Source organism: Tupaia chinensis, unplaced genomic scaffold (genome assembly GCF_000334495.1).
Source record: "Tupaia chinensis unplaced genomic scaffold, TupChi_1.0 Scaffold000217_1, whole genome shotgun sequence".
In the NCBI taxonomy this organism is placed as follows: Eukaryota; Metazoa; Chordata; class Mammalia; order Scandentia; family Tupaiidae; genus Tupaia; species Tupaia belangeri.
Window position 1 is genome coordinate 828,554 of NW_006159692.1, and position 23,604 is coordinate 852,157.

At 36.4% G+C, this 23,604-nt stretch overlaps 1 protein-coding gene across 1 annotated transcript; it reads left to right on the forward strand.

Annotated features, from left to right (window-relative positions):
* The first annotated feature begins 3,224 nt into the window (after positions 1-3,224).
* Positions 3,225-22,794, forward strand: LOC102486420 (lipase member J-like). The gene is made up of 10 exons (XM_027771515.1): positions 3,225-3,323; positions 6,755-6,853; positions 8,473-8,491; positions 11,081-11,279; positions 11,937-12,046; positions 12,572-12,708; positions 14,495-14,641; positions 19,704-19,775; positions 22,130-22,207; positions 22,561-22,794. Exons 1-10 carry the CDS (start codon positions 3,225-3,227, stop codon positions 22,792-22,794), a joined length of 1,194 nt encoding a protein of 397 aa, XP_027627316.1.
* The last annotated feature ends 810 nt before the right edge of the window (positions 22,795-23,604 follow it).

The window sequence follows — 23,604 nt, forward strand, 5'->3', positions numbered from 1 at the left end:
TTAGTGGAAAAGCTTTCAGCTTTTCTCCATTCAGGATGATATTCACGGTGGGGTTTTTCATAGATAGCTTTTATTGTGTTGAGAAATGACCCTTCTTGTTAGCACCAAGTATGTCAGCTGAAGAGGTGGCTGGTTAGAGAGGCACAAAAGCTCAAGAGAATTTTAGTTTTCATGGTAAAGCCATATGTTTCTGCCTCCAGTGGAAGGAATATGTGAATCTTTTTCAAGTGGAATTCACCGAAACCACAAGTCAGTTTCTCTGTGACTTTTCAAAACAATATGTTCAGTTCACTGATGCTCAGTACATCATGGTTATTCAATGCAACTGAGCAAACGATTCAAATATGATAAAGGAAATGAGGCCTAACCAGAGTCAAAGGCTCCCTTTCTAGAACACTGTCAATTTGGAAGGCCTGGAAGGAGAGCCATCGTCAGAACTCTGTTCCCTGAAAGTTTCGGAACAAATTTTAGACTGTGTTCTGATTATACTACAACCATTGAACAATAGTGTAACAAAGAATGAGTTTTGATGTATTTTTGATTACTTCTGAGATAATAGTTCTCTTTTTATTTATTTATTTATTTTTAATTTCTAGTATTTTGAGTACCTGGCATGCTTCTTAGGCTACAGGGTCCGGGACTCAAGCTGTGTGGTTGGATGTGTGGGATCCAGTAACCTTTAGAGGATTCTGAAACAGATAAATGACATTAATGCAAAAATTCAAATAAGTCCTATGGTTTAGTTAATGTAGTTTAGTAATTTGTTTGGGTTACCCTATCAGATTAAAAATACAGCCAGCTGAGGTATTTGCTGAAGATAAAGGGAATACAAATAGGTAGGTAAAAATTGTATTTATAAATACCAGCTATGATCACGTAATCAATTATAGAAGTTAGGACTATATTTGTCATGATAATTTCCTCCATATTTTGTTAAAAATATGTTTGTGTGTAAATACACAGATATTTAGCAAATATGCCTTTTCTCTTTCATTACCTTATCCTATAACATAAGATTTATTGACTTTATATTAATATAGATATTTTACATCAGTAATTAAATTCGGCATTAGTATATTTTGTTTGTTCACAGGATGGCTGCATCACCTTAAGTAGAGTCGTATGACTTGTTATTGTCTTCATTTGGATATTAAGTATGGTTTTAGGAGATGCTTACCGGTGCCTAATTGACAACAGATAGATTTGTGATCCATCCATTAATTTTGTTTGTCAATTTGACTGGATTGAAGGATGCCTATAAAGCTTACATTATGGAACATTGTTTCTAAGTGTGTTTTTGAGAGTGTTACCTGATAAGGTTGGCATGTGAGTAGTGGGCTGAGAGAGGCACTCACTTTCAATGTTGGCAGGCACCACCCAATAAGCTAGGAACATTCAGTTCTCAGGACCATGTGATTCAGCAATCTTACTATGTGTACATGTCAAAATATGAAAATTTAAGTTCACATGAAATCTTAACTTTTTATCAAGGTCATCTTGATAGCATTGGCAGCTAGGACTGGAGAAACAAGATTAAGAGACCACTTAATCTAGGTGAGAACTGACGGTGGCTAGAAAATCTATTCAAATAGTTAAATAATGTAAATATGTAACTTAGATAAAAAATGAAAAACATATAGAGATAATATCAACAATTCTTATTAACTTGTCATAAATGGTTCACCTATACTGGAAATCATCGCATACCTCTTATTTGTTTTTTTTTCGGCTACTCAGAAAATTCTGATAAATGACAATGTGCTCTATAGTCTTTTTGACTCACTTGATTTGTTTGTTGAAGTTACTGAGACAAATATAAATGAAATACATTTTTTAAAATATTCTTGAGAAAAATATACTTAAATATTTGTGATACTTAAAGTTACTTTTTGTTTTTGTTTTTTCCCCAAGTTATATCAGCAATAGTTATTGCATGGACATGTGATAATAGACAACTAGAATCAGAGATGTAATGGCATGGTATTAGGCTTTCTTGTGAACCAAATATCCAGTCAAGACATGAGTCTGAGCACACTTCCTACTTTCTTTCTTACTTTTTTTTTTTTTAATTTTTCAGAAGGCATGCGTGCTCACCAGGAATAGAGAAACATAGACATAAAGGGAGAAAGCACCCTCTCTGCAAGGGCATGGTTACACCACAGTACCTTTTCCTCTATTTCTCTATCCTATTGCTATTTGCAGAGTGCATATACACACAATAGGCATGTTTTTCAAGCCTCTGTGTCCCTCCAGCCAAAAAGACTCCAATTCAGAATCCAAATATTACAGAATTTGGTGCAAGATTAAACTGTAGTGAGTCATGTGGGATCTAACTCCCTTAACCAAAAAGCCATGGGACCAACCCTTTGTCTTCTCATTTCCCCTAATTCTTCTTTATGAAACTTTCTATCTCAGGATTGCAAGACAAAGGCCCCTCTGTAGAGAAGAGATTGAGTTTCCTCTATAATCTAATAACAGAAAGGTGAAAGATGATAAACTCATGAGTTTTTTTTTTTATAAAATTATTCAGTTCTTAAAAGACAATAGGGGTGTGTTGTGATAAAATATGATTACAGAGTGAGTAGTTGCCACTGAAACAAATGTATTCACACATGTCTACCATCTCATCTATGCTGTAAAAAGACCTATTTAAGAATCACATGTTTAAAACATACTGAAGGACAGTCAGTGGCATGGTGGTTAAGGTGGCTAGATCCCACATGGCCAACTACATGGTTCAAGTCCTGAACCTGGTGGCTTGAAAAACATATCAGATACATGTGTGTGGATGCCCAAAATCCTGAAAGGAGAAATGGAGGCAAAGAGATTGAGGTGTGATCACCTCTATAGGGAGTGCTTTCTCACTTTCTCTCTCTCTCTCTATTTATATCTCTCTCCAGTGAGCACACATGCCCTCTGGCAATATTAAAATGAAAAATGAATAATAAAAAAGATCTATATATTCCTAATACCATGCTGACCTTTGCCTGTGATTAGTCACAAAATGACCCTTCTTCCTTGCTCCCATCATGTACCAACCCAAAGGACAGCACAGGACTACCTGGGGAAGGGCTAGGCCAGAAAGTGTTTAGAATTTTGGGGTTAAGAGAACCAAAGGAAAAGAGTAGAATGTAGAAGTGAAGGTAGTAATATGGGGTCAGGATGCATAGGGCCCAATAAGCCATTTTTAGAATTTAAGTCTTACATGGAGTGAAATGGGAATCATGATAGCAGTTGTAGGACAGACGGTGCGGCATGACCAGACTCACAATGTCTTGATTACACTGGCTGTTGCATTAGAATTGGCTAAAGAAGGTGCAGTGGTAGTAGGCAGACCAGTTTAGAGAATATCAGAAGAGTAATCTATGGAAGGGAGACATGGTGAGGGCTGCTGAGGTTGTAGCAGGGAAAAGTATAAAATACAGATAGTTTGTGGATGTCATTAAAGGAGTTCCAGTTTGATTTTCTATTTGTAACGAGACATGAAATCAGGAAAAGAGTTAAGAATGACTTCAGAATTTTTGTCCTGAGCATCTGAAGGAATGATTTTATATAGGAAATGACAATTTTTAAACCTAAGAAAGAGCAAGAGCCACCTAAAGAAATGGGTGAAAGTCCAATGTTCTCAGATGTGAATAATCTAGGAGGACCAGCTTATGAGCCATACTTCTTAAACTGGGGTACTGATGTCCCTTAAAGCCCACAGACATGGGAAAGGAAGTACCTGAAGTCACCAGATAAATTTGCAAGTCTTTCTTTTACATTCATTTTACTCAAATAGTAAATTATTACATAACCTTCCAACAAAGAAAAGCCCCTGGCCCTGATAGCTTCAGCTCTGAGTTCTATAAAACTTTCAAAGAAGACTTAACCCCCATTCTTCTCAAGTTATTTCTAAAGATCCAAAAGGGTGAATCTCTCCCTACTTCATTCTATGAAGTCTCCATCACCCTTATCCTCAAAACAGATAAGGACAGGACAAGGAAGGAAAACTATAGACCAATATCTCTGATGAATATAGACTCAAGGATTCTCAACAAGATACTAGCAAACCGTATCCAACAACTTATAAAAAAGATTATACATCATGATCAGGTAGGCTTTATTCCAGGAATGCAAGGTTGGTTCAACATATGCAAAACCATAAATGTAATACACCATATTAACAGGAAAAGAGACAAACAACATATGGTCATATCGATTGATGCAGAAAAAGCATTTGATAAGATACAACATCCCTTTATGTTCAAGACGCTCAGCAAAATCAGCATACAAGGGTCATTTCTCAATACAATAAAAGCTATCTATGAAAAAAACCATCGCAAATACATCATCCTGAATGGAGAAAAGCTGAAAGCTTTCCCACTAAAAACAGAGACAAGACAAGGATGCCCACTTTCTCCACTCCTTTTCAATATAGTACTGGAAGTCCTCACCAACGCAATCAGAAAAGAGGAAAAAATTAAAGGCATCCAAATAGGAAAAGAAGAGGTGAAACTCTCTCTATTCACAGATGACATGATTTTGTACATAGAAGACCCAATGATTTCCATGAAGAAATTTCTGGAAGTAATGCACGAATACAGTAAAGTTGTGCTTCATGTATTCTCTATCAATCATATGATTTGCAAATTTTTTCCAAAATATATTTTTTCTTGGCAGTGTTTTTCAAAATGAAGTTTTAAAGTTTTATTACATCTAGTTTATTTATTTGTCTTTTATTAGATCATGTTTTTGGTATTGTATCTAAGACATATTTGCCTAATCCAAAGACACAAAAATGTTTTCAATGCTTCCTTTTTAAAGTTTTGCAGTATAGATTCTACCGTTAGATCAACTGTCCATTCTGAGCTAATGTTTATAATGATGTGACCTATGGATCAAGTTCTCTATTTTACATATGATAAACAATTGTTTTCAGTAGTATTTGTTGAAATGACCACCTTTTCTCTTCTGAAATCCTATTGCAACTTTGTTAAAAATCAATTTGCAGGGCCAGCAGGTGGTGTGGTGGTTAAGGTGCTTTGGATTCCCACAGAGCAAACCACAGTTTGAGTCCCAGACCTGAGAGCTTGAACATCACACTGGGCACATGTGCGTGTGTGTCCAAAATCTCAAGAGAAGAATGGAAGAGATGCAGCATGGCTATCCCTCCCAGAGGAATGATCTCTCATTTTCCTTCTCTCTACCTCTCTCCATCTCACTCTGCAAGCACATATTCCATACTGCAAAAATAAAAAATAAAAAATAAATTTTCAGGGCCAGAGGGTGGTGTGGTGAAGGTGGCATGGAAGAAGGAATACAACTTCCTATTTAAATTTGAGCTTACCAAGTTTACTTGATATCAACATTTTTGTAATTTATTTTTTATCAGTTTCTTTCATGGAGAGAGAGAGAGAGAGAAAGTGAGAGGGAGGTAATCGTGACATGCTGCAAGCCTTTCTTACCTTCCCAGCTAGCCAGGATCTCAGTTATGTGCAGTTGCATCCAGCATGTTCAGGTCAACCAGGGGTCAATCCTGGGACCTCCACATGGCTCCTGCTGACACAGCAGGACCCCACCAACTATGCCACTGTGGTTGGTTGATACTAATTCTTGATAGACTAAATTCAATGAACAACAGAAATCTACCTGTCACATCAATTTAATGTATTACTAACCTGGACTTAAACTTGAAAATGTAAAATCTCCTATACTTAAATTATGGAAAATAGTGAATGTGATTGATTATGTTAAAATTGGCAGTAGCACAGATGAGGTTGCCAAGGCTTTATTGGCTACAGGGCTATGTGTAATGATGTTCCCCATGTCTCCATAGAGACAAGGCAACTTGAATATTTTGATCATTTTGATTTGTGTTTTAAAATAAAAACATTAGTTAATTAATATTGACTATTGTCAATGTCAGCCACTCTCCTGGCATTTTCTTATTAAAATTTAAAGTGCAAATAATTCAAAAGATAGTTGTTAATATAATCCTCTTTTAAAAATTTTATTGTTTTTAAAGAGATTTTTGTTATAGGGTATATGTGCTTGCTGGAAAGACAGAGAGAGACAAAGAGACAGAAAGCAAGAAATCATTTCCCAGTGAGGATGGCCATGCTGCAATTCCTTCTCATTCATTCTCTTCTCGAGATTTTAGACATACACGCACGTGTTCTTGGTGTAAGTTTTAAGCCACTGGGTCTGGGACTCGAACCATAGTCGATTATGTGGGAGTCCAGGGACATAACTGTTACATCATCTGTTGGTTCTCTTAATCCTCATTTTAATAACAAATAAAATGAGGCAGAGTTGGGCAATGTGACTAGAAGGGATAGGCTGAAGTTTGAATCCAAGTAGTTCATGTCAGAACTGAAGCTCTTAACCATTTGCCATGTTTAATTTTCACTTTTAGAACTCTGATTTTTCTAGTTTTTTAATTGAGCTTTATGAATACTTCTTAGAAGTATTAACTTCTAACCACTTATACTATGCAGGGGAAATACAAAATGTGGAAGTACTTAACAGTGGTGTGTTTGGTATTTATATATGGAAGGATATGTGATTCCATTGGCTATCATAGATCTTTGAACCCTGAAGCCTACCTGACTACTGTAAGTTATTACCTCAGTAAAGTATAGGTCATTATTGCATGACAAAACAAACACATTTTTGCTATAATGTAACAGCCACTTTAGTAAAATATCAAAATACAGTTGTTGAAATTTTTGAAAGTACAGTTCAGGTAAGTTTTACTTTTTCTCCACTTTAGAGTGAGATAATTTCCTACTGGAATTATCCAAGTGAAGAATATGATGTTGTGACTGATGATGGCTATATCTTGGGAGTCAACAGGATTCCTCACGGGAAAATAAAAATCTAATAATTCAGGTAGGTGTCACCAAAAATGCTATTTGAACTAAAATATTCATCCTCTGGAAAGAGAAAAGCATAGCTGACTCATACTGGTCTTTCACTATGCAGATGGGAACCAGCAGTTAGCGTAATGGCTATGTCGCTGGACTCCCACGTAGTCGACCGTGGTTCGTGTCCCGGACCCAGTGGCTTAAAACTCACGCTGGGCGCATGTGTGTGCGTGCCCAAGAGCCCGAGAGGAGAATGGAGGAGAAGGGATTGTGGCGTGACCATCCCCCCTGGGGGGTGATATCTCGCTTTCTGTCTCTATGTTTCTCTCTGTCTGTCTGGTGAGCGCATGCGCCCTATAGCGAAAACCTCCCCAAAAAAAAAAAAAAAGAAAGAAAAAGAAAAAAATATGCAGATGAAACATTCTTCTCATTAGGAAAAGACCCAGGGCCATGTCCCATTCTCCCCAAGTCTGGCCAGAGTACCCTACTTGTGTTCTTCTATGAAAGCCTATACATGTATCTGTCCCCAAGAGTTTTTACTAATGTGCCTATATTAAGTCATGATTCTCCAGAGAAATAGAACCAACACTATATATAGGGAAAAAAAATTACTCTGAGGAATTGGCTCATACAATAAGAATGTTGAAAATTCTCATTGATCTGCTCGCTGAAACTGGAGACCTGGGAAAGCTGGTGGTCTAATTATACTCAAGCCTGAAGCCTGAGAACCAGAAATGCTGATGGTGTGTGAATGCCAGGGTAGACATGGGAGAAAACCAATGTTCCAGCTCATTGCACAGGCACAAAACAAAAGAGGTGAATTCCTCCTTCTTATCTACCTTCTTGTTCTAGTTGAGGCCTCAGCAGATTAGACGAGGCTCACCCACTTAGGGAGGGCAATCTGCCTCACTGCTCCACCAATTCAAATGTTAACCTTACCTAGAAACACCTTCACAGACTCACCCATAAATAATGTTTAATCTGGGCAACCTGTGGGCTGTCAGCTTGACACACAAAGCCCCGGACCCAGCGGCTTGAAAATCGTTAGGTGTGTGTGCCTGCTTGTCCAAAATCCTAAGAGGAGAATGGAGGGGAAGGGATAGCTGTATGGTCATCATCTCCCAAAAGGAGAGGTAATTTCTCACTTTCCCTCACTCTATCTCTCTCCAGTGAGTACATATATCCTATGGCAAACAACAACAACAAACAAACAAACAAACAAAAACCCTAAAAAACCCTAAAACAAACAAACAAAAACTTAACCATCTTTGTCCCCTTAATAGACACGAAAATTGACATATAATTGAATGTATGTTAAGGATATTATACAAGTTTTTCATTATCTTAACAGTTGGAAAAATATACCCCATACATATTAAAACTATCAGCATTTAAAGTAAGACTAGCAACCTTTTCAATGTAGCTAATGGAATATAAAAATCTTATTTATATTCATTTAACTGATACACAATCACCTATTGATATAGGCTACACATGAACTATGGTTCGTTTCAACTACAGTAAGTTTTTTTAAGGATTATTTTATTTCATTTATTATTTTTATTAATTATTGTTTTTATTTTTTATAAGTTTTTGCCTGAGGGTGTATGCACTTGCCAGAGACAGAGACAGTGAGAGGGAAAGTGAGAAATCACCCCTGGGGTGATGGCCATGCCACAATCTCTTCTCCATTTTCTTCCCAGGATCTTGGGCACATGCCCAGCATGAATTTGAAGCCACTGAGACTTGAATTGTGGTCGGCCATGTGGGAGTCCAGCGACGTAAACATTGTGCCATCTGCTGGCCCCTATTATTATTTTTAATTTGCTATAGGGCATGTGTAGTCACAAGAGAGGGAGAGTGGGGAAAGAGAAAGCAAGCCTACTGATCGAGGTCTCCAACAAGAGTTGGCTATGTAAGAGTCCAGGGTCTTAACCACCATGCCACCTGCTGGCCCCGCTATAGTAAGTTTTATATTGTTGTATTCTATCCTTTACTTTTTTAATGTATTTTATCACTCCAGGGTTTTTAATTGCTTGCTCTATGTATCTCCTTGAAACAAAATATAAATGTAAATTAAAACTGACATTCAATTTACTATGGTCATAAAGTTAGAGTTTTTAAATGTCTGAAATAAATTGTAATTATATTGATCATTTATGTACATTTGATCAAAATGAGTTATGATATTTATTCTTTTATTCTTAGTAAGTTTATACAATATAACAGATATGTGTTATTATACATTATAAAATGTACTATAATATTCAAATTATTTTCATATCATTTAATAATTATAATAATTATATTTAAATAGATATAACATATTTGATAACTATATTATAAATTAAATGTTTAATTTTATATATCATATAATTTTATCATATGTATCATTGTATAAACTTTATAAATAATTACTAAAGACCATGGAAAAGCCTCTCACTGAAATACTGAAGATTTCTTTAATTAACTAATTATTTTGTGTGGGCATGTATTTTATGGCTTGAAGGCAATAGTGTTTAGGGGAAATAAACAGTAAAAGAAGAAAACATATTGAGCCATTAGGTTTACAAAGTTTTACAAAGATATATATATATATATTTATATATATACTTATATATATATTTTTTTTTTGAGAGGTTTTCGCTACAGGGCGCGTGCGCTCGCCAGACAGACAGAGAGAGACAGAGAAACAGAAAGCGAGAAATCACCCCTCAGGGGGGATGGTCACGCCGCAATCCCTTCTCCTCCATTCTCCTCTCGGGATCTTGGGCACGCACGCACACGCTCCCGGCGTGTTTTAAGCCACTGGATCCGGGACTCGAACCGCGGTCGACTACGTGGGAGTCCAGTGACATAGCCATTACGCCAACTGCTGGTTCCCAAGATATATATATATTTAGAGAGATTTTTGCTATATGACGCATGTGCTCACAAGAGAAACAGAGACAGAAAGTGAGAAATCACCCCCGAGGGGGGATGGCAACACAGTATTCCTTTCTCCTCTATTCTCCTCTCCGGATTTTGGGCATGAATGTACGTGCACCCAGCACATTTTAAGCCACTGGATCTAGGACTTGAACAGTGGTCAATGACATGGAAGTCTAGTGACGTAATCATTACAATAGCCACTGGTCCCAATATATTAATTTTTTAAAGTCAGCTATTCCTAACAAAATATACATCTTTTTGCTGTGAATCTAATAAATATTTGATAGAGATTATTTAAAAAAAAAACCAGAAAAGTGACAAATGACAATAAGTAGAATACATATACCCAAGTAAAACACAAATATACTATTGCAGTATACAATTTTATTTTTATTTTTTAACACAAAGCATGTGCATTTTCCAGAAAGAGAGCAAGCACCTCCAGTGGGGTGTGGTCAAGCTACAATATCCTCTTCTCCACTTCTCCATTCCACAGGATTTGGGGCACACATGCACATCCCTCTGGCATGGTTTTCAAGGTAGTGGGGTGGACATTTGAAGTGTGTCAACCATGCAATAGGTGAGATCCTAATGCACAGCACTTACTCTTGGGCTATGGAGCCAGACTCCCATTACCTTTTGTCAACAGTTACAGAAAATGTTTTCTTGTAAGTCAGAATAAACATTGAAGAAAGTATAAACCCTAACTCACATCTGATCTATATTCTATTCAAATATAAAATGTCAATCTTTTGGAAGTAAAATCAGAACTTTTTACTGATTGCGTCTTAAAATCATTCTAAAAACGTACATGCAGCACAAGCCAAGTCATAGTTGGAACAGCTACAACTACTTATTATTATTTTTTATTTTTTTATTTTGTGGTAAGGCACATGTGCTAACAAAGAGGGTAAGTGGAAGATCACTTCCCCAGGGGGTCGGCTGTGTTGCAATACCTCTCCGTTCTCCTAGGGGCAGACTTACACGCACACGCACCCACCATGTTTTTCACGTCACTGGTCTGGGACTCAAACTGGACAGCATGTAGCTGCTTTAACCACCACACCACTGATTGGCTCACAGATCACCTTTCAAATTATGTATATTTATATAAGGGATTATTTATCCAAATCTTAAGAGGCTATCATTTTATTCACATTTCATTACTGGTTAGATTGAATGGTAAACCAATACTTTACATTGTCTATTCCCTTTAGAATAAAATGTGAAACATGAGATCAAAGTTTTCTAAGAAAAGTGTTGTGAGGGCACTGTTCCATTTCTCTTCATTTCCTTTTCAGCCTTTCGTCCTGCTGTGCTTTTAATGCATGGGTTGTTTTTGTCTGCCACTTGCTGGGTTTCCAACCTGCCCAACAACAGCCTGGCTTTTATTCTGGCAGATGCTGGATATGATGTGTGGATGGGGAATTTCAGAGGAAACACATATTTTCGAAAGCACATACACCTATCACCAGAGTCAAAAGAATTCTGGAGTTTCAGGTAGAATAATTGGAATAATATTTCATTTTGTGTTATACACTTGGTTTCCATTTTTTCATTTTTTTTCTATTTTAGTATAAACATATTTCTCTTTCTTTCTTTCTTTCTTTTTTTTTTTTTTTTGGAGAGGTTTTTGCTATAGGGCACATGCGCTTGCCAGAAAGACAGAAAGCAAGAAATCACCCCCCCCAGGGAGGATGGCCACACCACAATCCCTTTTCTTCCATTCTCCTTTCAGAATTTGGGCATGCACGCACATGCGCCTGGAGTGAGTTTAAGCCACCAGGTCTGGGACTCAAACCGTGGTTGACTACATGGGAGTCCAGTGACATAGACATTACGCCTACTGCTGGTCCCAAGAGATATTTCAACAGTAATGATTTTATTAAAATTGACCAAAAATATTTTGATTTAATTGACTATCAAATTCTAATAAATATATCAATAAATAAAATGTAACATGATCTAAATCTTTAGTATTGCTTTCAGATAGAACTTTAAGGTCTTAGGAGATCAATATAGAAATATACAAAGAATCTGTAGGCTTATTTAGATTTTCTTAAATTTTGGAAAAAGTAATATATTTGCATATTTTTCGAAGTACTGAGAATAAAAGGTAAACTCAAGTTTGACTCTTTTTGCCTTAAATTCTTATAGTTTTGATGAAATGGCCAAATATGACCTTCCAGCTTTAATCAACTTTGTTGTAAAGAAGACTGGACAGGAACAGATATATTATGTGGGACATTCTCAAGGCACCGTTACTGGTATGTTTAGATTAACTCCTGTCTCACAATCTGCAACTCTTTGATCTTTGTGGTAACCTTCCCCATCACCTGAATTATTTAAGTTTATGATAGAGACAAGGATACTAGTTCAGGGGTGTCAATAGAGTGGAGACTGGGACAATGGAATATCGGTTGATCTGACATTTCAAATAAAATCTAGTTTTGATGAATAAAAAAGGGCCAGGCCTCAAATATATATGAATAAAAATTTTAACTTAGAGTTGTTTAGGATATCAACATGAATAGTTAACTGTGGGGGAACAGTTAAGTTATTTAATGTAATAACCGGTGAATCATCTAAATCATTATTATAAAAACCAACATGATTTATTTTGGACGAAAAGTAGAGTACAAAGAAACATTCTCATCACAATCGATATCTATGTATAAGTTTTCCGGACTTAAATTTCTTATGTAGCCTTTACGTATTCACATAGAAAAACGTTTCTCCTTATTAATAGCACAAAAAAACTCTTTGTTAACAGTTTCTCTATATTATTTCAGGATTCATAGCATTTTCTAACTTTCCAGAGGTGGCTCAACGAATCAAAGTCTTTTTTGCACTAGCTCCAGTCTTTTACCTTACGCAATCAGAAGGCCCTATTGAAATAATTTCACAATTACCCGCAATATTATATCAGGTATGCATACCTTCTCTCTCATTAAAATTGTTGAGAACACATGTAAGCTATATATCTACCACTTTGCAACTCTGTCAGCAAGAGGGACTTGAATTATTAAGAAAGGATAAAGAGTAGGGATATGAAATAGAATCACTCTATTCAAGAGACTAGAGTTTCAACACCAACTTTGCTGATAACTGGCCACTTGACCTCAAAAAAGTTGCCTAATCAATTCTAGCTTCAGGGTTTTTTAAAACCTATAAACCAGAGATTTATTTGAACTGATCTAGCTCTATTATTCTTGCATGCAATAATTTAGATGATTGCCTCCTTATTGGAATATTCTTAAAATAAACTTACACAATCTCATTTCTATTTTAAAAATAGTTGCTTTAGTTAGACTTCAAGAACAATTATTAGAGAAGTTTCTCTAAATGTGAAAAAATGTAAATAGCAATTTAAGATTTTGCATTACAAGTGTCCAAGTAGGTCAGCTTGTCTGATATTAAAGAGCCTACGGGGACCAGCAGATGGTGTGATGGTTATGTCACGGGACTCCCGTGTAGTCCATCGTGGTTTGAGTCCCAGACTGGCAGCTTAAAACTCATGTGGTGAGTGTGTGTGTGCCCAAAATCCTGAGAGGAGAATGTAGGAGACTGGATTGCCTTGTGCCCATCCCCCCGGAGGGGATGATTTCTCGCTTTTTGCCTCTCTTGTCTTTCTCTGTCTCTCTGGCAAACACACATGCCCTAGAGGAAAAATTTCGCTAAAAAAATATAGAAGCTACTTTCTTTTTCATGTAAGTGTCAAAACCAAAAAGCAACAAGAGTGTAAAAACAATTTTACTCTTTGAATTTTGCTTTTCAAGAAATACAGCTTTATTTTATCTTTTTAAAAAATCACATTGTGTTAAGTTTTCAAAATCAATTATACACAAAAATTTAAAATAATTGAAAACATGAAAAAATTAACCTGTATCCAAAATCCACAGTTTTTAACAAATTAATACTGCAGAGTCAAACATGAAACACAAAATCCCATAGCTTATAGTTCTATAGCAAAAAAATGATTAAATATAATTAGTGGTCCTAAAATCCCATAAATTAGAAATTGTGTGTCGTGTCAACTCAGGAAAGGCTATTCAGCATATAATGAACTGAAAAAAAATAATATAAACACTATTCCTTGCTAAAATGTATTTTAAGTTTCAATTCCAGATATCAGGAATGTAATTTCATAGTGTGAGTTTTAGATTAAATTTACCCACAATATTTTATCTCAGATGAAGGAAGAAAGAATTTCCTGCTGTTGTAGCACCATATGAATGCATGAGTATGTGTGTGTGTGTTTATGTGTGTGTGTGTGTGTGTATACACAGTCTGTTAAACTGAATAAATTGAATAAGCAGGTGGTCATTTGCCTCAGGCTATCTTCTTTTGAGTTTCTACGTAATGAGCAGCAACTTTATTCAGTATATAAACAAATTGAGTCCTAATTTGGGATATAACAGCCACATTTCTGCCCATCACATGCAGCTTGGTGTCAGTCAATCACAGGCAGCCAACTCTTTGTACCATGCCCAAATAAGGCAAATGCCCATTTGTAGCCAATAAGATGATTTTACTTTTCTTGTGTCTTATCTATGAAAACTCACAGCCCACATTTGTGTGCGGACCTCTCTGAACCTCTTCAATTCTGAGTGCTGCCTAGTACTATGCTCAAATAAACTTGGCTAAATTTGACTTCTCTAAAATTTTTCTTTTAACAGTTCATACAACAAATGTTTTCAAACTTTATTTCGTAGATCTTATTTCCTGACCAGGAAGTCTTGCCACACACCATTTTAAGTAATATTGTTGCTGCAATTATTTGTAAACATCACATTTTGGATGTTATTTGTGGCAAAATGAACTTTGCTTTGTTTGGATTTAACCCAAAAAATGTAAACATGGTATGTATACATAGTAGGATTATTATCCCAAAAGCTTCTCACATAACGTGATAACTTGGAAAATATTGTCAATTTTTTGAATTTTATCCCAGAAATTAATCATATATCAAAGCCTTTGCTGGCCTTCAAGCAACTAGTGGGTCATTGCTATTATTTGGGTAATGGTTTGTCCTCCAAAGGTTCAACTTTGGGATTTGGTTCTCAGTGTAACGGCGTTGAGAGGTGAAAACTAGTAGAAGGTGACAAGATCATAGGATTCAAGAAGTGAGGTGGTGGGTGGTGATTTGATTGCACAGTCATCACTGTTATCCTATCTTGCAAGACTCAGTGAATTCTAGCTCTTGTGAGAAGGAATTAGTCATTGAGAATGGATTATTATAAAAAGAAGATGGCTGTCCTCGGGTCTCTCTCTGCATGTGCCCACCATCCTCACTGCTTCTGTCAGCCATTTTGTGAATTAGGCTGTGTGATGCCAGTCCTATGACTTTGGAATTTCCAGCCTCCAGAAACATGACCCAAATTAACCTCCATATTCTTATTTATGTTAGCAATGCAATCATGGACTAAGATCATTTATAAATGAAACAAACTACTAAAAATATACAATTGCTATGAAATTATATGAAAATTTGTGCATGAAAAAATATGTTCTTAATGTATGCTCACTGAAAATCAATGGTACTGGGCTGACCCTACAGTGCAAGTGGTTAACCACTGTGCATTAGGAACCAGAACTCACATGGTTGATCATGATTCAAATCCTGGCCACAGTGGCTTGACAAACATGCCAGGGATACGTGCATGATGGGTTGCAAGCCCAGATGGGTTAGACAAATAAAGGAGATGGGATTGCAGCATGATGAAGTCCCATTGGGAGATTCTTTCTCATTCTATCTCTCTTATTCTTTCTCTTTCTGGTGAGTATGTGTTATTTCTGGCAATAAAAAATTTAAAAATAGAACAATGGTACTTAAAAAAAATCTAGGCTTTGCATCATAGTCTAGTTAAGGAAGCCATTCCACATGGCCAACCATAGCTTGAATCCTGACACTGGTTGCTTGAAAAACACATCAGACATGAATGCATGCATGCTGATATCCTGACAAGTTGGAGAAATGGAAGAGGGTAGAGAATGGATTGGTACATAATCACACCTTAATGAGGGGGCAGGTGCTTTCTCCAATCTTCTCCCCATTTTTCACTCTCCTTCTCACTCTCTCTGTGTGTACTTACTCACTGGCAATTAAAACAAAAAGAATTCTTAATTGCTTTATTGACAAATAGAGACAGCAAGTGAGATTTTAAGTTTTACTAAGAATTAGGTAATTTTATCTTATTTAAAAAATTAATAATAACATAAATTCAGATGTGCAAGAAAGATCAGTATGCTTTTCCATGAACCAAGTGTTTTAAACTACACCCAATTTTGCATCCTGACAGGAAGTTACACTCCATTTATTCTTGCTGTCTGCTAGGATGTTATCAATTAAATCAAAAATTTCTAAATTCTTAATTTCACTCATTTGCTGATTTATTCCAGAACTTACTAGGCCAAATTTATATGTCAGGCATTATCTTAGGTTCTGGAGATACAATGATAAATGTAGCAGATATACATATTCTTGATATTATGGGTTTTATACTTAATATGGTAAAATATGTTGAATAAGTCACTATTATCATAAAAGCTATGGATGGACTGCTCTATAATAATAGATAGGAATGTTATCTACTCATGAAGTTGAAACATAATCAGAGAACATAGTGAAAGGGTAAGGTTTAGGCCGATAGATATATTCATGAGATAATAGGTGATATCCTTATCATTTTATAACACAATGCAGTTATAATCTGAAACTGTCCTAAATCAGATCTTCTTGAAGATTTCTTCTACTTCATGAGAACCAGCAGTTAGCGTAATGCTATGTTGCTGGACTCCCACGTAGTCAACCGTAGTTCGCGTCCTGGACCCGGTGGCTTAAAACTCACGCTGGGCAGGTGTGCGTGCGTGCCCAAGATCCCGAGAGGAGAATGGAGGAGAAGGGATTGCGGCGTGACCATCCCCCCTGGGGGGTGATTTCTCGCTTTCTATCTCTCTGTCTCTCTCTGTCTGTCTGGCGAGTGCACGTGCTCTATAGTGACAAAACCTCTCCAAAAAAAAAAAAAATATTTCTTCTACTTCATAAAGAGAATATTGCTCCTCACTCATCAATTACAGAATATAAATATAGGAAAAGAAATAGAAAAAAAAAACAAATTTTATTTTAAAAATTCTGTATCTTGCAGATATGTTCATGGTTTGTATTGATCTTAATTGTTTTTCATGTTTTTATAGCTAGAATTTTTCTTTTGTAATCAAAACTGAAATTCTGTTTTGATTAACTCAACTCATATCTATAGAGAAATATCTGATATGGGAGTTAGATGATTGGTCAGCAAATAGTCACTTCTTTCTAATTATGAATAGAGTATAATTTCCACTTCCTTTAGTGCTGTACCTGACCGTGACACACTTATTTGCTCAGTGGAATGTTGGTGGCTGCAATCTGAGCAGAAAGCTACATGTTTTGGTTTGACCCTGATGCTACAATGATCTGCCATGAAAAAAATACACCCTCTCATCTTTTTTTTTGAAGAGGTTTTTTTGCTATAGGGTGCGTGTGCTCACCAGACAGAGAGAGACAGAGAGACAGAAAGTGAGGAATCACCCCCCCCAGGGGGGGTGGCCACGCCACAATCCCTTCTCCTCCATTCTCGTCTCAGGATCTTGGGCACGCACACACACGCACCCGGTGTGAGTTTTAAGCCATTGGATCCGGGATGCGACCGCGGTCGACTACATGGGAGTCCAGCAACATACCCATTACGCTAACTGTTGGTCCCACATCCTCTCATCTTTAATCTCTCTCCTGGAACCAAGTCAGCTGAGCTTCTGCCTACAGCAACACTGTCAGATGAGCCCTTCCTACACCTGCTAAACTGTAGTCAATCTGTCCATCTTTTAAGCATCAGAATCAGAGGGTTTTTTTGTTTTGTTTTTTTTTTGAGAGATTTTCACTGTAGGGCGCGTGCGCTCTCCAGACAGACAGAGAGAGACATAGAGACAGAAAGCGAGAAATCACCCCCCAGCGGGGATGGTCATGCCGCAATCCCTTCTCCTCCATTCTCCTCTCGGGATCTTGGGCACACATGCACACGCGCCCGGCGTGAGTTTTTTAAGCCACCGGGTCCAGGATACGAACCGCGGTCGACCACGTGGGAGTCCAGCGACATAGCCATTACGCTAACTACTGGCTCCCTTGAGTTTAGATTATTTTTGGTATTAACAGACTAATTCATTTAGCAATGATTAATTTGTTGGCCTTGTCTTCTGATATTAAGGACAGAATTTTCCCTGGGTGTTGCTTGTAATGTGATTAGCACTGAGTATATATATATATATTTTTTTTTTCTTTTAAACCACATTAGTGTCTGTTAAATGTTTTTATTTTCCTTTTCCTCCCTGATTTCCTCCCTCCCGTTCTTCACTGCCTACCCTCCTCCCACACTGTCTCTAGTATCCACAGCTGCTATCTATGCCTTTATATCTTCTAGTCTTTCAATTTCTGCCATAGAGTGTAGATATTTGGTATATATTAAGTATTGACATACAATGCTTCTCTTTCATAGTCTCACTTGCTTCACTCAGCATTAAATCTTTCATATTCATCCATTTTCCATCAAATTCCAACATCTCATTTTTCATGGCTGAGTAGTATTCCATAGTGTATATGTGCCACACTTTTTCTATTCATTCATCTATTCTTGGACATTTGGGTTAATTCCATGTCTTAGCAATTGTGAATAATGCCACAGTAAAATAGATGTGCAAGTGTTTTTCTGATTGAGTGTATTACTATCCTTTGGGTGGATACCAGGAATGGAAATGCTGCATCATATGGTAGTTCTAATTGCAGGTTTCCGAGGAACCTCCACATTGTTCTCAACAGTGGCTGCACTCATTTACACTTCCTCAATAGCGAAGTAGCTCTATTGTACTTTAAGATTCTTCATAGTGACTTAATGTCTGTGGTAAGCTGGACCAAAAAGGCAACTTACAGATAAGGTGTGTAACACTGTTACTGGCCGGATTAAGGGGATGTCATAGATTTCACAGCTAACCAACTCTTTCAGTTAAATACCATTTACATAAAAAATTCAGTATTTTTAAATAATAGTCACGTAAATTATGTATTTGATAGATTAATTAACTTTAAACATTACAGTAAATAATGTGATAAAACTATTCTTTTTTTTGCCAAAGGGTCCATGGACTAGTCAGAGAGAGTGAGAAAGAGAAAGCAGTATTGCAATGGGGCATTGTCATGCCTCAATTCTTTCCCTCTATTTCTACATCCTGTCAAGATATTGGCAACACATACACATCTATCCAGCATGGTTTTCAAGCCACTGTGGTCAGGATTTGAATGGTGGTCAGCCATGTGGCATCTAGCTCGCTGTGCACTGTGCTTAATGGCTGCACCGGAGGGACAACCCTGTGATAAAGTTAATGCTTTGTTCAGATAAAACAGTAGCTATAGGTTAGGTACTAGAAATCACAGCTAATTCTCTCTCTGTCTTTTTTTCTTTTAATTTTGCCAGAGCACATGTGTGCTCGATAGAAAAAGAGAGAGAGAGAGAGAGAGAGAGAGAGAGAGAGAGAGAGAGAGAGAAAAGAGATAGAGAGATAGAGAGATAACAACCCCATGGATCATAGTCCCATTGTAATCCCTTTTCCATTTCCCCCTCCTTTTAGGATTTTGGGCATGCATGGCTATATGCCCAGTGTTTTCAAGCTACAGGGTCTGCAACTCAACCTATAGAGTTGTCCATTTGGGATTCAGCCACCTTAACTACCATGACACCCTCTGACTCATTAATTCAATAAGATATACCAAAAGTTTCTGTTTACTTCTACTTGCTTATTGATTTGTTCAGTATGATTAGCATTCTACTCCAGTGGAGTTTTTCATTAGTTTTAAGCTCTTGAGATGAAATAATAACTGTTAACATTTCTTTGTAGAGTCGAATTGATGTGTATTTGTCATATAACCCAGCGGGATCCTCTCTTCAAAATGTTTTGCACTATAAGCAGGTAGGGTGATAATATCTTTCTACATTACTATAGAGCATGCATAGATTAGTATCTAGAAATCTTATTAGTATTATTTACAAATATAAATGAAAAGATAAAATTATTGATGTTATAAAGGATTTGTCCTAATAGAAAAGGAGCACAGGTTTTATCAGCAGTTTTTTCTCCTTTTGTTGACAGTTCAGTCTTTGTCACCTGGAGAAACTATACTATTAATTCTTCAGGTCACTTCAGATTAAATTTAAATAAAAATTAATATAAAACAAAAGAACTGTAAAAACTATAAAAATGGAAATTTTCTTAGCTGATTTTATTTATCTTAATTTTACTAGAGAAATAGATAAAATCCTATAATGCCCGATTTACTTATTTCAAAAATAAGTGTCATTTCTGCAGGCCACCTCAAGTCTTTCAATCATAAATGAAGACAAGATACTTGTTCAGAGTATTAAAGCAAGAAACTACAGGGCAGATAACTCACCAATTTCAAAGTATTTAAGTATTCATTCATGAAGACTATTTCACTCATATGATATGTGAACTTACACTAAGTTCATACATTGAACACTTTTGTGAGTCTGTTTCCCAAAGACAATCTCTGCCTTGACTTTCTAGGAGAAAGGGAAGACCAACGGAGCTCCTAGCAGGCAAGAATATGCCACCAAGGCTTCTCTGAAGACCGTGAAGGTTATCACATGCCTGCTGAGTTTCCTAGACATGAACCAGAGTCATAGTCAAGGATTAAGTAATTTTCAAGCTCTTTTAGCATAGAATTCCCAGGCCCTTCTTATAACATGTAAGGAAGGCCATAATTTAACTTTTAGTCCTTTGGTATTCAAACATGTTTTTGAACTGCAAATATATTTTAGGAAAATTATCCTGTAGTGACAAGTAGAGAAATACCTTCTCTTTTCAAACATGACCTGGACCAAGTTACACATTTCCTGAGTCCACTTCCCCTTGGATAAAATAATGATAATACTGCTTATTCTACTGACCTCACAAATCGATCATGTAGATGCAATACCATAAGAGGTGGGCAATAGCTCTGAAAACTGTCAAACACTATCCAAATAATAGGCAAAGTTAGAATCTATAAAAAATACTGTTCAAAATTTGACTCTTTCTTGTTCTAGTCAGCAAGTTATAAAGGCCTATAATTCTGGTAATTTTTTACAGTAAAACAGCAATCTGAATGAATACATTTGGATTCAGATAGGAGTATTTTAAGTGTACTTGATTATCCTTTATGTTCATATAATGGACCTAAATAATATAGTTGGTGGTTTTGTGACCAGAACATATTTATATTTTTCTGCTGATAACTGATGAAAGAGATGCCTATGTCCTCCACCACCACTCCTACAAACCCAGAACAAAACAAAATACTGGAAACTTCGGGAAAGTGACTTAGAAAGAATGGTAAGAGACAAAATGGTCCACACTCATCCATCCAGACAAAGCAATGTTTAGTGATTCATGAAGTTATAAATATTTCATTTAAATTCAATTCCTATTCAATATTTAGGTAATTTGCTTTTTTTCAATCAAGTGTTTTTTAAGCTTTTCCAGAATGAGCATTTAGCAGATTCAGAGGCTGAAGTAATCTTTCGTCCCTTGCCATCATGTACAAGATCCATGGGCATCTAGCTATTTTCCTACTAGATCAAAATACTGTTATCACAGATTTGTCCTCTGAACCCAGATGCTTTGACTTAAATGCTCACCTCACTATTTCCTACCTCTATAACCTTGGGCAAATTACTTAAGCAGCTCTGAGCCTCTGATGCCTCATCTTTAATGGAGGCAATAGAGTGCCTATCTCTGATACACTTGGTGAGGATTAAAGGAGAAATCGAGTAAAAGTCCAGTGGACAGGAAGTGCCAGTATTAGCTTCTATTACTTGTACTTCTGTTCCCTCCTGCTTAAATGGTGTGGAGCCTAAATTACAATACACAGAGAGATAAGAGAAGTATTTAGTCAGACTAGATACTTCTGCAGGTACCATGAATGTCTTAGAGCTGGCAAAACCAAGGACATCAACACTGGGCACACTGGAAAGCATTGGCAATCCTCAGGTGCATTTTGCCCTAACTTGTACTTGTACAGTGAAAATTGGGGTTAGTAAGACCACAGTAAACGTAGAAGGCTTAAGAAATCACTGAGACAAATGCTTATAGTTAAAATGAGATGAGACACTTACATTTTCTGTATTCGTAAGAATTTGTTTTTTTAGTCATTAATTTTCATTTCTCATTTAGGTTTATTGTAATTTTTTTTGTAGCTATGCCTCAAGTAAAGACAAAAGTTTAGACATCTAGTTTACTTTGTCTCTTTTCTTTCTTACTTTAAGGCAGCTACGGAAACTAAGGAAATACTTCGAGCTTATGATTTTGGAAGTTCTGCCCAGAACATGAAACATTATAACCAGGTAAGTTTTTTAATAATAATAAGAAAGAAAGTTAATAGTTTTTAAAGGACCCAGAAAGTTGCCCCTAAATGTTTATACTCAAAGCATTTTACATTTCATTGCTGTAGCCATTTTACATTCTATGTCAAACTAGGGATACAGTCTAGCAGAAATCACTTCCAGAATAGGCAACAGGCATTCAAATGGGCTTGGCAGGCACAGCAAGATGGCAGCTTCTTCTGATTCCCCAGAGGAAATGTTGTGTTTTCAGGGATAGTGTATTCTTCCTTTGAAACATTAACTTATCATTATATAGCGCTACTTTTGGAGTGGACTGAAGTGTGATATTCTTTTCCTCTGTCATTTGCTTTTAGCCCACTCCTCCCAAGTACAATGTGAAGACCTTGAAAGTGAGGACTGCAACATGGAACAGTCTAAGTGACGTGTGGGCTAACCCCAGGGATGCTAAAATCCTACTGTCTCAAATTCCTAATCTCGTTTACAGCGACACACTGTGCTTTTACCAACATATAGATTTTGTCTTGGGAAAAAATGCAACTTGGGATATTTATTATAAAATTATTCAAATCATGAAGCATACTCTCTAAGGACACAAGAGTTCTGTATCCCTAAGTTCTTATTCTTACTAACATGTATTCTCTTCTAGAGTAATCATACCGATTTCTTCTCTTTCAAAACAGAATTAATAAAGATAATCATAATCTTTCTATTCTTTGAAATGAATCCAGGGAAATAAATTATATTCCTTAGCCATGTTATTACTATGATTTTTTAACTCATCATAAACATTCTCTATAAATTCCTTTTTTGCTAAAAGCAATCTATCAATTATGTCATGTTAATTCTACTTCTAAATACCTCCAGTTTATCTACTTTCTCCATGCTCAATGTACGTATCTTGTAAAGTTAGCTCACTTATTGCCTGAATTCCTATTCAAATCTCCAAATTTCTTGTTCCACATCTATTTTTAGACCATATATGCTGAAATAAAGAATGTATGTTAAAGTAATTTTAATAAAATACCTATATAATATTGCCACTTCATTATTTAAAACACTTTTGTGACTTGATGGGACTCTAATGATGGGAAACAAATTCTTTGTATAACCTAAATGTCCTTATGTCTTTCAGAACCTTGTGGTCACCAATACATGCATGTACACACACACACACACACACACACACACAAACACAGAGACCTTGGTGCCACATTTTCCAAAATATCAAAGAAGTATACAAACCTTCAATATTTTATGGATTAAGTAGGTTGGAGGCAGCATTACTTTGTGGGGAAAATATTGCGTATATTTTTGAGATAGATGAACACCTTGGTCATCCTTCAAGTAGTATTACTGTTATTATTACAGGACCCTAAAGCTGGCACCAGGTAGCTCTG

Coding starts and splice junctions, on each gene's coding strand:
- LOC102486420 (XM_027771515.1), top strand. CDS start 3,225: ATGATAGCAGTTGTAGGACAGACGGTGCGGCATGACCAGACTCACAAT. Junction 11,280..11,936: donor AAAGAATTCTGGAGTTTCAG/GTAGAATAATTG, acceptor AAATTCTTATAG/TTTTGATGAAATGGCCAAAT. Junction 14,642..19,703: donor ACCCAAAAAATGTAAACATG/GTATGTATACAT, acceptor ATTTCTTTGTAG/AGTCGAATTGATGTGTATTT.